General features: G+C 37.8%; 2 protein-coding genes and 1 long non-coding RNA gene across 11 annotated transcripts; 2 read left to right on the top strand and 1 right to left on the bottom strand.

Moving 5' to 3' along the window:
* The first annotated feature begins 4375 nt into the window (after positions 1-4375).
* LOC133740092 (phosphatidylinositol 3,4,5-trisphosphate 3-phosphatase and protein-tyrosine-phosphatase PTEN1-like) lies at positions 4376-7431 on the top strand. Its single transcript, XM_062167949.1, has 8 exons — positions 4376-4543; positions 4661-4978; positions 5089-5265; positions 5873-5986; positions 6181-6369; positions 6496-6732; positions 6830-6931; positions 7029-7431. The coding sequence occupies exons 2-8, from the start codon at positions 4688-4690 to the stop codon at positions 7188-7190; spliced, it is 1272 nt and encodes a 423-aa protein (XP_062023933.1). The 5' UTR covers positions 4376-4543; positions 4661-4687; the 3' UTR covers positions 7191-7431.
* A 460-nt stretch (positions 7432-7891) lies between these two features.
* On the bottom strand, positions 7892-14094 carry LOC133737564 (uncharacterized). Of its 9 annotated transcripts, XM_062165095.1 has the most exons (5): positions 12816-12967; positions 12400-12468; positions 11653-11711; positions 11368-11497; positions 7892-8724 (listed from the first exon to the last, which is right to left on the bottom strand). In XM_062165095.1, the coding sequence occupies exon 5, from the start codon at positions 8713-8715 to the stop codon at positions 7996-7998; it is 720 nt and encodes a 239-aa protein (XP_062021079.1). In that variant the 5' UTR covers positions 8716-8724; positions 11368-11497; positions 11653-11711; positions 12400-12468; positions 12816-12967; the 3' UTR covers positions 7892-7995. The 9 variants fall into 9 exon arrangements, 8 of the variants coding, with proteins under 8 accessions (XP_062021079.1, XP_062021075.1, XP_062021074.1 ...); XM_062165091.1 differs by lacking the exon at positions 11653-11711; XM_062165090.1 differs by lacking the exon at positions 11653-11711 and having other exon boundaries at positions 12874-12962.
* On the top strand, positions 10456-10783 carry LOC133737565 (uncharacterized). Its single transcript, XR_009859870.1, has 2 exons — positions 10456-10594; positions 10655-10783. It is a non-coding gene; the product is annotated as an uncharacterized LOC133737565 (long non-coding RNA).
* Positions 14095-14116: the final 22 nt, after the last annotated feature.

Raw genomic sequence — 14116 nt, 5'->3', positions numbered from 1 at the left:
TCACTTTTTCGATATCAGAAAACGCATCAGGCATCGATTCTGCTACGTTCTGAAAATCGAGAATTCTCCGCACTTCAATTTCGGACTGTATGGTTCGGGGATCAAGATGAGACAAAGTGGGGACAGACCACGACAATTCCTATCATTCATGTTGAACATTTATGTTCTTATCTCCCCTTATCGACGGGAAGACTGTCTCATCAAAGTGACAATCCGCAGATCTAGCGATAAAGAGATCGCCTGTCAAGGGTTCTAAGTAGCGGACAATAGTTGGAGAGTCATATCCAACATAAATGCCTAATCATCGTTGAGGACCCATTTTGGTGCGTTGTGGCGGCGCAATTGGCACATAAACTGCACACCCAAATATGCGTAAGTGTGAGACATCAGGCTCATACCCAGTCACCATCTGGGACGCAGAAAAGGGTTGAGTGGCAGTGGGCCTTAGACGAATAAGCACGGCTGCATGCAATATTGCATAGCCCCAAGCAGAAATAGGGAGATTGGTGAGCATTACCAATGCTCTAGCGACCATTTGTAGTCATTTAATGATGACTTCTGCGAGATCATTTTGGGTGTGAACATGAGGAACTGGATGTTCAACTTCAATCCCAATGGACATGCAATAATCATCAAAAGTTTTTGATGTAAACTCCCCAGCAATGTCTAGTCTTATAGACTTAATAGGATGATCAAGGTGGTGAGCCCTTAACTTAATAATTTGTGCTAGGAGTTTAGCAAAGGCAGCGTTCCTTGTGGACAATAGCATGACATGTGACCAGCATGTCGATGCATCAACCAACACCATAAAATATCGAAATGGTCCACAAGGTGGTTGAATAGGTCCACAAATATCACCTTGGATTCTTTGCAAGAATGGTATATTTTCTTTAGTGGCTTTTGCATAGGATGGTCTCGATCCTAATTTTGCTAAAGAGCAGGCTTTGCAGAATGAATGATAGGCTTTAGAAACAACCAATGAGGATTTTGGTTAAGCCATGAAGTCACAATTATCTTTAGAAGTAGAATTTGGAAGCAAGGAAGCATAAGTGGCGTCAAAGCCAACCTTGGGCCTCAGGGAGACGGCGGCGCCTGCTGGTGAAGGCCGGTCTTGTAGGGGGACGGTGCCGTGAGGCGCAGGGGCTCCTTCTCGGTCCAAAATCTAATTTGTACTTCTTTTCGTTCTAAAGAATGGATGTCCGTGTGAAGTCTTTAATATACGGATCATAATATCATGACCTGAATGTCCCAAATGGTCATGCCAAAACCTATATGTGTCGAAATCCCATAGATCATCTCTCATAACATGATTGGATTCAATGATTCAAATAGTGGTTGCATACAACCCACTAGATCGACACATAAGTTTCTCTAAGACTCTTTTATGTCTGTAGTCATTAGAGGTGATGCAAAGGAACTCTCGTCCATTCTCACAATATGTTTCCACATGAAAACCATTGGCTCTTATATCTTTGAAGCTCAATAGGGTTCTTCCTGCCCTAGGAGCATAAAGAGCTTTGGTGACATTTATATTTGTGCCATTTGGCAACATAAATTGGGCTGGTCCTCTACCATGAATCAATTGAGATGATTCAGCCATCGTAGTCACAGAAGATCGAGTAGGTGTTATCCATAGGAATAGTTGCCTATTTCGAAGGATTGTATGTGTAGTTGCACTATCCACGAGCATTTCAAAATTAAAATCTCTCCAAGACATTGAATAAAATAAATCGAGACTTTATTAATAATAGTCAATGATTCCATCAAAGTTTCTTGACCAAAATCTAATCCAAAATAAAAATCAAACTTTAGACAAATTGTAGTCACTCAATCCGTTTGGTAACTCCAATTTGGTTGTGACCAAGTAAGGTAAGGCGAGATTTTGGTGGAGCAATGCTCACTTTTAAAACCATTCTCTCAGTTCAATCCTTTCCTAGACATCACAATTACTCTTGGATGAGCCTAGTGAGAAAGAGTTAATACAATAAGTCATTTTATTGATTTAAGGCATAATTGCCATTACATAATTCTTGGAAAAATAAAGGACTATACTAATCAAAATCTGCAGCATCCTTGTGCAATTCCTTCTACAGCATCCTTGTGCAATTCCTTGTCAGATTTGAAGTCCGCTATTGTGAGGTTGACATCATTGTCATCACCATCATCTCCTTCTTCGACAAGATAGACTTCTTGCTCTCTCAGGTCCCTATATGCCTTGTATCGTGCAGCTAATTGATTGCTTGAACCAATACTCACTTGATCAACATCGATGACACATGTCATTGTGATTGCCTCCCTTTAATTGAGGTGCATTGTTTGCACTTGGTTGACGTCCCTAGAGGGATTGACGCCATTCCCACTGCCTTGGGCGGCTCCACCACATTCTGGAGCCCCACGGCCTCCTCTCCCACGTTGCCATGTGTTGCCACGTGTCCGTCCTTCATTCTGACGGTTACCTTCCTTTATAGGACGGTTGTATGGACCAATACATCCGTTGTGTCCCTTAATTTTAGGGTTCCGCTCCTTGCGCCCTCCATTGGGTGCATTATTATAATTCGCCTCTTGAACGCTCTTAGTTCCGACAAGCCTTGAATTATAATTCTTCACGAGGATGTTATCATGTTTCTCAGCTACAGACATGACATCAATTAGCTGATGAAACCTCGTGATCCGTCCAGCATTGTATTCTCCTATGTATTGCTTTGATACCAAAATTGCTGAGACGGGGAAGGTGGAGAGAGTTTTCTTAATTAGCTCTTGCTCTGTGAAGGGTTGTCCACAGAACCCCAACATGGTTTTGAGGAGTAGAGCTTCTGAATTATATTCAGCGACGGACTTGAAGTCGGCGAATCGTAGATTGCTCCATTGAACCTTCAAGTCGGGGAGGAGGGAATCCTGGACATTTCCAAAACGCTCTTCTAGCGCAACCCATAATTCTCTAGCATCTTTGATTGCCATGTATTCCAATCGGAGTGATTTATCCATGTGGCGTCTCATCAAGATGAGGGCGGTGGCATTATTTGTAGCCGTAAGCTCGAATATGAGCGTAGGATTTGGTGCCTGAATTACTGGTAGGATCCCTTTTGAAGTGAGGTGGTTCTCAACATCCGTGACCCAACTATGATATTCCGAGCCAGTTGAGTCAAGTATGGGAAAGTCGAGCTTCGGTTTCGACATCCTGAAAATAAGAAGGATAAATAAATTAGTTTCGGAGTCAATGCTTCCACGAAAACTAATAAATAATAAGATTTCCGAGCTATGCTACCAAGAAATCGATTTCCAAGAATTTTTGGATTAGACCGAAACAATAATTTTTATATGGTCATAAATCAATGTTTACGGACGCTCTTAGTCCGAAGATCACGAACGCTCTTAGTTCGTATATAGCGTGAATCCCCACGATTCCGCTTTTCAAAGAATCGAACCCACGTTATAAGAAAGGTGTGATGTAGAAGAAGGAAGGTTGCAAGTCCCCAAGAAAAAGAAAAGAAAGTAAATACCGAAAGCGGGAACTTTAATTTTAAAAACTTACTTGTTTGTTTGGAGCTTGAAACCTTGAAATCTTGAACTTGGAGTTGATGTAGCTTCGGTGGGAGGGCCTTAGATGGCTCGGTGGTATGCGGCAGTTGTGTGGGCTGCAGCTAGTAGTAGCTGTTGAAGGTGGAGCGGAGACGCTGCGGGGGTAGCAGGCGTGCAGCAGAGCTGCAGGTGGTAGGGCTAGCGCGGGCTAGGTGCAACGGTGGTGAAGCTAACGGTGAAGAAGATTTCGGTTTTTGGGTTTTGATTTTTGTGGTTAGGGCTCGTGCTGATAACGTGTTTAAGAATGAGAGAAATTGAGAGAGATTGATGAGAGAATTGTGTGATCCATTATTGAGAATAGGAGCCCTATATATAGGGATTACAAAATACATGTTCTAATGATACAAGGAAAACTATTCCGAGTAGGACTAGGAATTCTAGAACCTTCTCTCCTATTACAATTATAGAACTAATCCTAATTTGATAAGGCAACAAAAGTCGATTTCCTTCAACAGTTGTATAATTCTATCTTAGAGTGTTTTACAAAACGATTTATTAGGCTTCTAACTAGTAGTGTTCTCGAACCCAACCAACCACAACACCAGCCAAACACAGCCTATAAAAACTTAAAAGTTTATTTAAGTTAGGCCAGGACAGTCCCGCCAATCCCAACGGTCTTATTAAGAGTCACAAAACACACCTTAATTTAAATTCTCAGCCAAATTTCCTCTGAATATTTTTTCTCTTGGCACAACAATTTTCCTCCAAATTTGGGGGCCTAGAAACCCAAATTTAGCGCTGATCTCTCAATTGCAATCAGGTTTTTTCTGCCCCTCTCCTTTCCCAACTAACAGTAATGGAGGTCATCACCTTCTGGCCACCCTGACAATGTTTTCTTTCTCCCCGCTAATTCTAGGGTTCCCCCCAAATTTTGAATTGGGGGTTTCATTCTGTTTTGCCCTAGAATTTGCTTCCAAAATCCAATCCCTTCCACCCAAATCTCAATTGATGTTCAGCTCTGCAGGTACACAATTACACACACCATTCTTCTAGGAACCCCATATTCAAATTTAGTGGTACGCAGTTTGGATTATTTTTGTTGTTAATTGAATTTTATTAGTTCTTCATGATCTTTGATCAGGCACCATTGTACCATCCGCAAGCAAAAATGGGAATGAAGTTAACAAAGGAAGAAGCCATGCCGGCGCCAGGAAAGCTTGAAAGCCTAACCTTACAACATCAACTGATCAGATGCCTAAGTAACAGCTTTTACATCCGTAACTTGGTGTCTAAGCAACGGAGGCGAATGCTTGTTGCTGGCTATGATCTTGACATGTCTTACATCACCGACCGCATATTGGCAATGTCTTTCCCTGCGGAGCGAATGCGTGCAATGTATCGAAATCCTCTCTGGCAGGTCAAGTCTGTGCTTGATATGAGGCATCCAGAGCATTACAAGGTATTGGTCCGATCCTTAAATTAATTACACCAATGACCCTTTAATGATTTGTTCTTGTAATTTTTATTTGTAGTCTGGTGGTGTTTATGAATGGGGTTGTGTTTTTCTAGATCTATAACCTCTGCATTGAAGAGCATTATGCTCCATCTCATTTCTATGGCCGTGTGGAGAGGTATCCTTTTGATGATAACCATGTTCCACCTCTTGAAATGGTCAAGCTTTTCTGCGAAAGCGTGCAATCATGGCTCAAGAGTGACCCAGAAAACATTGCTGTTATACACTGCATGGTAAGCATATTTTAAAAAAATATTTAGACAATCAATTACCATAAATATGTGAATCTCTTTCATTGATTTTTTTTTTCTCCTTATAACTGATATGATCTATCTAATTCCATTCTCCAATTTAATAATCACACCATACTAAAAACAAGGGAGTGAAATCTACACTCCCTAATTTGTGATCCACACTCCCTCTTTCATTCTTTGGTATAAATTCTTATAATTTACGTTAGTGTAGACAAAATTTAAGTTACCAAAAAAGGAAACATGCATGAATCGTGCATGGATTGTAAAAGGGGGAGTGTGGATTCCCCTAAAAAAAAGTTCAAAAGGAGCTTCCCCTTGTTTTATGTACCAAACAACTGTTGAGTTTAGTAACCGATTGCTTGCTTTTTGATGAAATAACAAGCAAGAAACACTCATCTACTCTTGATAAATGAACAGATATATGTTTGGCAACTTGAGTACCAATTATCCAGTAAAAGCCATCTTTTTCTCAACAATGCCTTTATCGTTTGATCCAATAACATTATTTTGTTAGATAAACTAGCAACTACGTACCAGTAGTAATGTACTTCCAATATTTTTGTTCTTCACTATGATTTGGCTGCAGGCAGGCAAAGGCCGAACAGGCCTAATGGTAAGCGCGTATCTAGTCTACTGTGGGATGTCAGCAGAGGAAGCACTTCAACTCTATGCTCATAGACGGACCACCAATAATGAAGGAGTAAGTCACATTAGGTATATATAATACAAATCAAAGTCACATTCTCGTTCTCAGAAACAAACCATTTTCACTGATCATTATTTAGTGATACAATTAGAGTCTCTACGTATACAATCAATTGCTTAGTTTCAGCATTGCTTTTTGTGATTCTGATACAATAAGAAGCACATTGCCACCTATATGTACTTGAACAGGTCTCGATACCAAGCCAACGTCGTTACGTGGGGTACTGGGAAAATTGTCTCTCTTTCCCTTCGGAAGTCGATGATGAACCTCCTGAAGTCAACTTACCTCAGACGTGTAGCAGAGAACTACGAAGAATCCGATGTTATGACACACGTAACATTAATAAGATCTTCTTTGTGGTCTCTGAGTTGCAAGAGGTATATGCTGTTTTTTATGTTCTGATTAGCTAGCATAGAAATCTAGCTGTGGCCACGCCAAAAAATTCTTAGCCATCTTATTTCCTTCTATCTACTTAAGAGTAAATTTCCTGCTCATGTTAACAGATTCCGGGTCAAATTTATCGTCCATCAATAGAAGTTTCTAGGAGTTCATGCAAACAAATCAAGAAAGGGTATTCGAGAACGAGCAGTCCTCGCTATTATCTCTCTTTTATTGAAGGTGATGGAGAAGACAAGAAATCAGATTCAGACGAACCTCGTGTTGTTGTTCAAATGGATACAGAAAGTTCCATACTATACCAGAAGGCCTATCTTGAATATTACTTTGATAAGCCTGTACAGGTAAGTTGATAATGGTTATTGAGTAGAAACTTTTGTCTCAATGATCGATGTTGTGGAATGTCTGTCTCTAAGTCGGTTTATCACATTGCTTCGAAAGGTGACCGGAGATGTGCGTGTCATATTCTATCAAAAAATGAATGGAGGGCGTCTCTTCTACGCTTGCTTCAACACCGCTTTCATTAAGAACAGCTTGCTACAGGTATTGCCTTCTTTCCTGAAAACACCAGGAAACATGAAGGTTCATAAAATGTACATAAAAAGTTACAGGTTTTTGATTTAAGGTTGCTTAATTACAGCTCACTGTTCGGGATTTGGATAAAATTGGGAAGAAAGGAAGATCAATATGTGGCCCTAACTTCTGCTTGGAGTTGCTATTCGGTCCTGCCAATGCGAAACACTCACCCTCAATTCCACATGACAATCAAGGAGAGTCTAATGGTGGTCTTATGACTCGTTAATAATTTCACCTCTGTAATTTTCTCAAGAATTGATCCACTTCGCTTGACAAAAAGCTGAAAACCCTGCAGTGTTAGTGTGTTACAGCTTAACCGTATATATATAATGCATACCAACTCCCTGCTTTCGTGCCATTTTATTATTCATTGGCAGAAAGTAGTAGGAATAACAAGAAGTTTTGTATCATAGTACTTGTCATAGTACTCGGAAAGTAATTTGAAGATGTAGTTCATTTTTGGTTTTCTTCCCTTTTTATTCCAAGTGGTGAAATCTGCATTTCAATTACTTGTGTTCCTACAATGTTCCCATTACATTTATCCAGTGCTTAGAGCTTAGAATGTAAGGACTTGCTGCACAGTCAGTAAGATCAAAACCTCGATCCTTAAATTCTTCAATTACTTTTATTAATATGAAGAAATCATCCAATATCATAACAAAGTCGAGTATAGATTTTGCACGCAACTAGATCAATTACAATTATCTAGTTTTGTCGTATTTTCTAGAATGCAAATGGCAGACTCTACCCCGCATGAATAACATTGGAATCCCTGGATTCTAACTCGAGTTATATTATTATTGGCAGGTGTATAACAGCAGCCAGGTCTGTACTTTTAATTTCATTTGCATTAAAGGTCGTTATACAGAGGAACTGGGTGAAAGAAGGTGTGTCTCAGTCTTCATCTTCCTACCTAAAGATACACAGTGACACGAATTAAAAGTACCACCATGATGAATATACATGTCATTAGATACATCAAAAGCCATGTGAAATCTCAGTCTTCGTCTTCCTACCCAAGGATACACGTACTAAGTGACACGAATTAAAAGTACCACCATAATGAATATACACGTCATTAGAAACATCAAAAGCCATGTGAAACATGAAGTCTTGGAGGTCTTTGAGTATATATCGGATGCCCGTGCAGTGGCATGACCAGTGCTAGCCAAGCTCCTTTCTACAGCCTCCTCTGTAGAGTCAAGTAGTTTTTCAGTGTTCTGCACGGAGTGGCTCATCATGAGACTAGTCTCTTTGAGTTGCCTTGCCAACCCAACCATTTCATCAGTCAAATCCTCCTGAAGTCTTCTATGCTTTTCAATGTGCGCTTGAGCTGCAGCGTCAAGTTTGACAGGTGACAAAGAATCTGCACTAGGAGTCTCACGAGTTCCATCTTGGATGTTTGAGTTGGGCACAAATCTTCTTCTCAGACCTGGAGAATGGGGACTCTGATTGTCTCCTGTTTCAGAAGACTTTGCTTTAACCGAAATTCTTGCAAGGGACTCCTGTGGTTCTTGCAAATCAGGCAATGGAGCAGCTAATTTCGAAGCAATGGCTTCGATCTTCTCTGAATAGTCACTTAAGACAGCCTTTGAAACTCTAGGTAAGCCTTCCGGTGTTCTCTCTTCAGCTAGCTGTTCTACCTGTTCTCGTAAAGTAGCAACATAATGCGAAAGTTTTGCCTGGTTTTGTTGCTGAGGAGCAGCTGCAAGCAGCCTCCTCAAGTTCACCTCTGTTTTACTGATTTTCATCCCAAAACCCTGTCAAGTATGAAACAGCAACTTAGGCAGTATAGTAGGCTTCCAAATTACAATGCAAATGGAATCCGGCGAATGATGTAGGAGCATGGAAACATAGAACTTAGGTATAGAGAAGAAAGAATAATAGAAAAACTTGGAAGAGAACAAAGAGATATAGGAGGTTTATAGTCTTATCAATCAAGTCTATCTGTCCACTAAAACAGAATGGATAATTCCGAATACTTCTAGGCTGCCTAAGAATTCTAGGGTAAGTAAATAATGCTTCAGTTTAAATTCCTAAAACAACAGTGAAACATAAAACATTCATAGAAATAATGCTTATAGTTTTAAATCCTAAAACAAGAGAGTTCCTGAATCTATCCAATTCAGAAGCAGGTCTTAAAACACAAAAACTTCAGAATTGATTTATCCAAGTCTGACAGTATGCTGACATGCAAGGCAGACAACTGTGACATGAAAACTTAGCTCCGGGAAAAATCAAATCAAAATGTAAATAACATAACCAATTAAGAAACTAGCTTGATCAGTACGAATCTTGCAAGTGTTTAATACCTTGCAGGAAGATTTGTGTTTTTGATGTAATCCAATTTGATGAAAGTTTCTTTTAACCGTGCAGCAGACATGTAGACGATTCACAACAACATTTGTTATTTCTTACAGTCTATGATTTTGAAAACAGCTGTTTTTCATTCCTTTAACTAGTGCTTAAACCCGCGAGATGCTGCGGGGATTTTTTTTTTTTTTTTTTTTTCTCATGAAAGCCTGTAAAAGAGCAGACAGAGGACAGAGAAGGCTATAGATCCGATATACTCCAAAAAAACTGCAAACTCAAAAGTCAAAATAAGACAGGTTACAAATAAATCACATACATACACATAGCATATATGTGTTTCAAATCAGCAAAAGAGAGTATAACATTCAGTTTAGAGCATAAAGTTTATGCAATCCACTGGTACAATGAGATTTCTTAAAAGATATTATTTCACACACCTTATTCTACCAATTTCTATGGTATGATGTTATCAAAAACATAACTTCATCAAATTGGCAATGTCATTGAGCACAATAAACTACAAACACCCATTATGTAATTCCTTATTGGGTTGAAAATGAAATATGTTTCTTGGTTCTACTTTCAAAAACAATTCCAGACATAAACCATTTTGAATAATTATAAACTGACTTTGGAACAATGAAGTAAACTTTTGACACCCATATTCCTGTTCTGAACACCCACATAGAACAGAAACGTAGAGTTTAGCTCTGAGTTCGACATAGATAAGTGCCAAAGTGATTTCAGAAGATAAAAAGAATTGAAGAGGATATATTAGAAAGTACTGAAGCTGAACCTAAATTATGAAATGATAGTATGTGCTGCTGGTTGTATTCAATATATGATGCATTTGCAGGTCAAATGGCTCATAGACATACCATGGAAATGAAAACAAATATGCATTAGGCATTTCTTCAATTTCAGGCACAAATTTAACCTAAAGATCACCAAGGTTTTGCACCAATTACCAGAAGACACCATATGAAGGGCTATCTTTGGTAATAACTGCTGGAAACAGATTCTTTCCATACACCCAAAAATTTAAACAATCTTGATTACTTCCGTATTCATTATTTTACCCAAAAGCAATCAACCATTTAATTTATTTATTTTTTGTTCTGAAATTGAGTCGGGTTTTTAAGTAATATATGTCAGATATTATATATCATTTTAATGATACTCCAGCAGACTAAGCTATGTTGAAGCTACTGTATTTCCAGGAATGCCTTCATACTATGGACAAAGGATAATACATCAGTCCATATACAATAGGCATTGTATAAAATCAATATTTCCCACCTAGAAACTTGATCAGAGGTATCTGCAGCTATAGGTTTGTATAAAATCACTATTTCCCACCTAGAAACTTGATCAGAGGCATTGTATAAAATCACTATTTCCCACCTAGAAACTTGATCAGAGGTGCAGCTATAGGTTTGTATAAAATCATTTGTATATTGAACATGTATCTTTGCGACACAGATAAATACTCAACATAATCAGAAAGTTTAATCAAAATGTTAAAACTCTTTCTCAGACTTGCATGTACAAACCGAAACATTTATCCTAAAGATTTGTTTAACAGATGAGAGAGAAGATTTTTTTTTTTTCATAATTAGAAGCTGTAGGAATCACAACAAACCTAATTCCTGGATATCCACTTTATCAAGAACAAATTTATAAATCCCACATCAATATAACCTTCGACTCAACCTTTGGACATTATTATCTCCATCAATCCAGCATGTGAGAGTTCAAACAGAAGATTAAGAGACTATCAAAGTATCAATCATCAGTACAAACATAAATCTTGAGTTTTCATGTCGTTGAAGTCAAATTTTGAAGACTCAGCTGTACTACCTGAGGCTGTTGCGAATATTTTCACTCATCCAATACCCCAAGTCCCACAGGAAAGAAACAAAATAAAAAGACTCTTGAAGCTTAAAATTGTAAATCCAACTATATTTTTATATTTAATCAGGAAAGAGGTAATTGTATTACCTAAAAATTAACAGTGTGTGTGAAGGCAGCACAAATATATAGAATTTACAGAATGAACAAACAGGGACATTCAAGTTTGAATTACTGACCTGAATTTGGATAAATTGAAAATCCTGACAACTGATTAGAAGATTACAATTTGTATTCCTTTTGAATAAGAAGCAGCTCAGACTGTTGGAATATTGTTTAGCCTGCCTTCATATTCTTCACTGGAATATACTGCAAGCAGAACATCATGCAAATAAACATATTAATATATAGGAAACTAACCCAGAAACAAAAAACATGATGAAAACCCCCCAAAAAAATAAAAACAAATGCCACAAAATTGCATGCAATCCGACAATAAACATAAATTTATAATTTAAACAAACCATATTGCACAAATAATCTAATTTGAACTAAGGAGCAGCAACAATATTTATTGAAATACCTGAAATTGAACGAACACAAAAACAATTAATTAACCAACCCCGAACGCAAGCCATAAGCCAATTACAGAAAACGCATAGCAAGTGGAAGAGTTCTTGGTCAGTTCTATCTTGAATCTGAGCTCTGATGAACTTTCAACAGACGATGAACAGATTAGTGTTTAAAGAAGTTGCTCTGCAATGCTGGTGAAGGAATACACAACGATAGTGGAGGGAAGTGGTGGAGGTTAGGTGATATATACACCGCAGCTAATCTCTACATCTAGAAAGAGTTTGTTACGTGTAAGGAAACTGTTTTTTCCTCTCCTCAGGGGGCAACTAAGCAAAAGTCAGGAGCAAACAGAACTAACTCTTAGATAAATGATAATTCCTTATCATTTCCTTCAATTCTCCCACAATTCAATCACTCGATCAAACAATTACGAAAACTAAAGCACCAAAATTTTGAAATTTGAGAAAGTAAAACTGAGCCCTAAATTACGATACTTTGGCTACTGAGTAATTAAGTAAGCATTTCTAACAATTCTTCCCGCAATTTCCATGAAACAAATAAAAATTAAACACGATCCAAATTTCATAATCGGTAAAAATGCAAGCTTGGCTCGGATTTTGCAATCTCAAATCAAATGAGTTATTGGGTTTATAATTGGGATTGAATTAAAATTCATGGTGTGCCCTAAATCTAAATACCTGAGACGGATGAAGCCCTGAAGCTTGTGGAATCGTGTTCGTCTCCTTGTGATTCAGACATCTATAGGACTGCAAGTAACCCAAGGATTGTAAGAGTCAAATAGTTATGTAAAACAGTATGAATTCAAAGACCCTTCATACTAACAGAACCAATTCCTACTCCATTTCATGGTTAATTTCTACCTAGCAGAATCCAACCTATCATCTATAAACTACCATAACTGAAACTTAATCCAAACTTTCCAGTAAGAAAAAAACAATATTCTGGAAAAAAAAAAAAAGTCATATGAACTGAAAACCAGCTCGAAGAATAAAAATTTCATAAAAAAAAAAATCAATAATTTAACAAAGATAAAGCATTAAACATGCCAAACTAAGCATCACCAAAACAATTAGAGCACCATTTCAATTCAGACCTAATAATCCCAATTCAATTGAATCCCAAAAATGGGTACCGGAAATTGAAATTCGCACCGAAAAAGCGAACACGAGCAAATTCCAACAGCCTCTATGACGAGTTTTTTGATCCCCCTTTTGGGCTTTCTCGGTGATCTTTCTCTAGTATAAGAAAACAGGGATTTACTCCACGCGCTGCAGTAAAAATATACTCTTTTTTTTCATAGGTTAAATTATGTCAATTACTATATGTAAAAATAGACATGTGTCGATTTCCCGATTTCCTTTTTTGAGTAATGAAAATGAGTTTTTAGTCTATCTGCAATACGTGGAATGTGACTTTGAGATTGGCGTGACATAAAACAGTCACATATTTGAGTATACACTTTAAAATATTAAACCCAGCTGAATCATACATTTTGAATAACGAAATCGTGTATTGATACTTCTCGATTTTCTTTTCTGAGTAACGAAAATGACTTTTTAGTCTAGTTGCGTGCAATATGTGGAATGTGACTTTGAGACAGTTACTATACAAAACACCCGCTTATTTCAATATACAATTTTAAAATATAAAACCCAATAGAATCATACATTTTGTTTTCCCTCTTTCACATGATTTCTTTCCATTGACACCATCGTCCTCAATGACATCGACAATTGTTTTGCATTGGAATAGACCATAAAATTCGAGAATCAATCTTCGTGCCGTTTGAACTTAGAGACCAAGGCATCAAAGGAAAAGGTTTCGGCAAGAGATGAAAGGGGGTGACATCGGCACATTTGAGCACATTTGGGACCTAATGCTAGCACAAGTGACAACTTCGAGCCTTCTATAGAGAGATGTGCAGTCTAGATACACATACTAGCAAATTAACTAGGTTTTGCCATTGATTGTGTTTCGAGGACTCGCGCCTTGAAAAGTTGCAAGTTCTCTTACCCAATGTCTGATTTCATCATCCAGAATTAAGTCAGCATTTTTGAATGGAGCAACTACGACAAGAAAAAAAGATAAACAAAGATATGCAAATGCAGTTTTGGCCATTCAACAAGCGGTGGATGATGCAAACTTTTCAAAAATCATGGAAGCTACTACATAAAGGAAGCTTAAGATTTACTAAAGGAGGAGTTTTATATAACTTTAAAGGTACGTTCCATCAAACTACAAACTATGGGGAGAGATCTAGAAAATTAAAAAATGAAAGATACTGAGATCGTAAAAGATTACTATTCCAAACTAAAGAAAATAGTAAATCAATTAAGAACCTATGATGAAAAAACTAGTGAGACTACAGTGGTAGCAACTACAGTGGTAGCAAAA

Source organism: Rosa rugosa, chromosome 3, assembly GCF_958449725.1.
Source record: "Rosa rugosa chromosome 3, drRosRugo1.1, whole genome shotgun sequence".
Classification (NCBI taxonomy): domain Eukaryota; kingdom Viridiplantae; phylum Streptophyta; class Magnoliopsida; order Rosales; family Rosaceae; genus Rosa; species Rosa rugosa.
This window is presented reverse-complemented; position numbering and strand designations above follow the sequence as displayed.

Excerpts from the sequence above, each read along its gene's own strand:
- LOC133740092 (XM_062167949.1), top strand. The coding sequence starts at position 4,688 with ATGGGAATGAAGTTAACAAAGGAAGAAGCCATGCCGGCGCCAGGAAAG. Across the intron at positions 4,979-5,088 it reads GGCATCCAGAGCATTACAAG|ATCTATAACCTCTGCATTGA; the intron begins GTATTGGTCCGA and ends GTGTTTTTCTAG. Across the intron at positions 6,370-6,495 it reads TGGTCTCTGAGTTGCAAGAG|ATTCCGGGTCAAATTTATCG; the intron begins GTATATGCTGTT and ends TCATGTTAACAG.
- LOC133737564 (XM_062165098.1), bottom strand. The coding sequence starts at position 8,715 with ATGAAAATCAGTAAAACAGAGGTGAACTTGAGGAGGCTGCTTGCAGCT.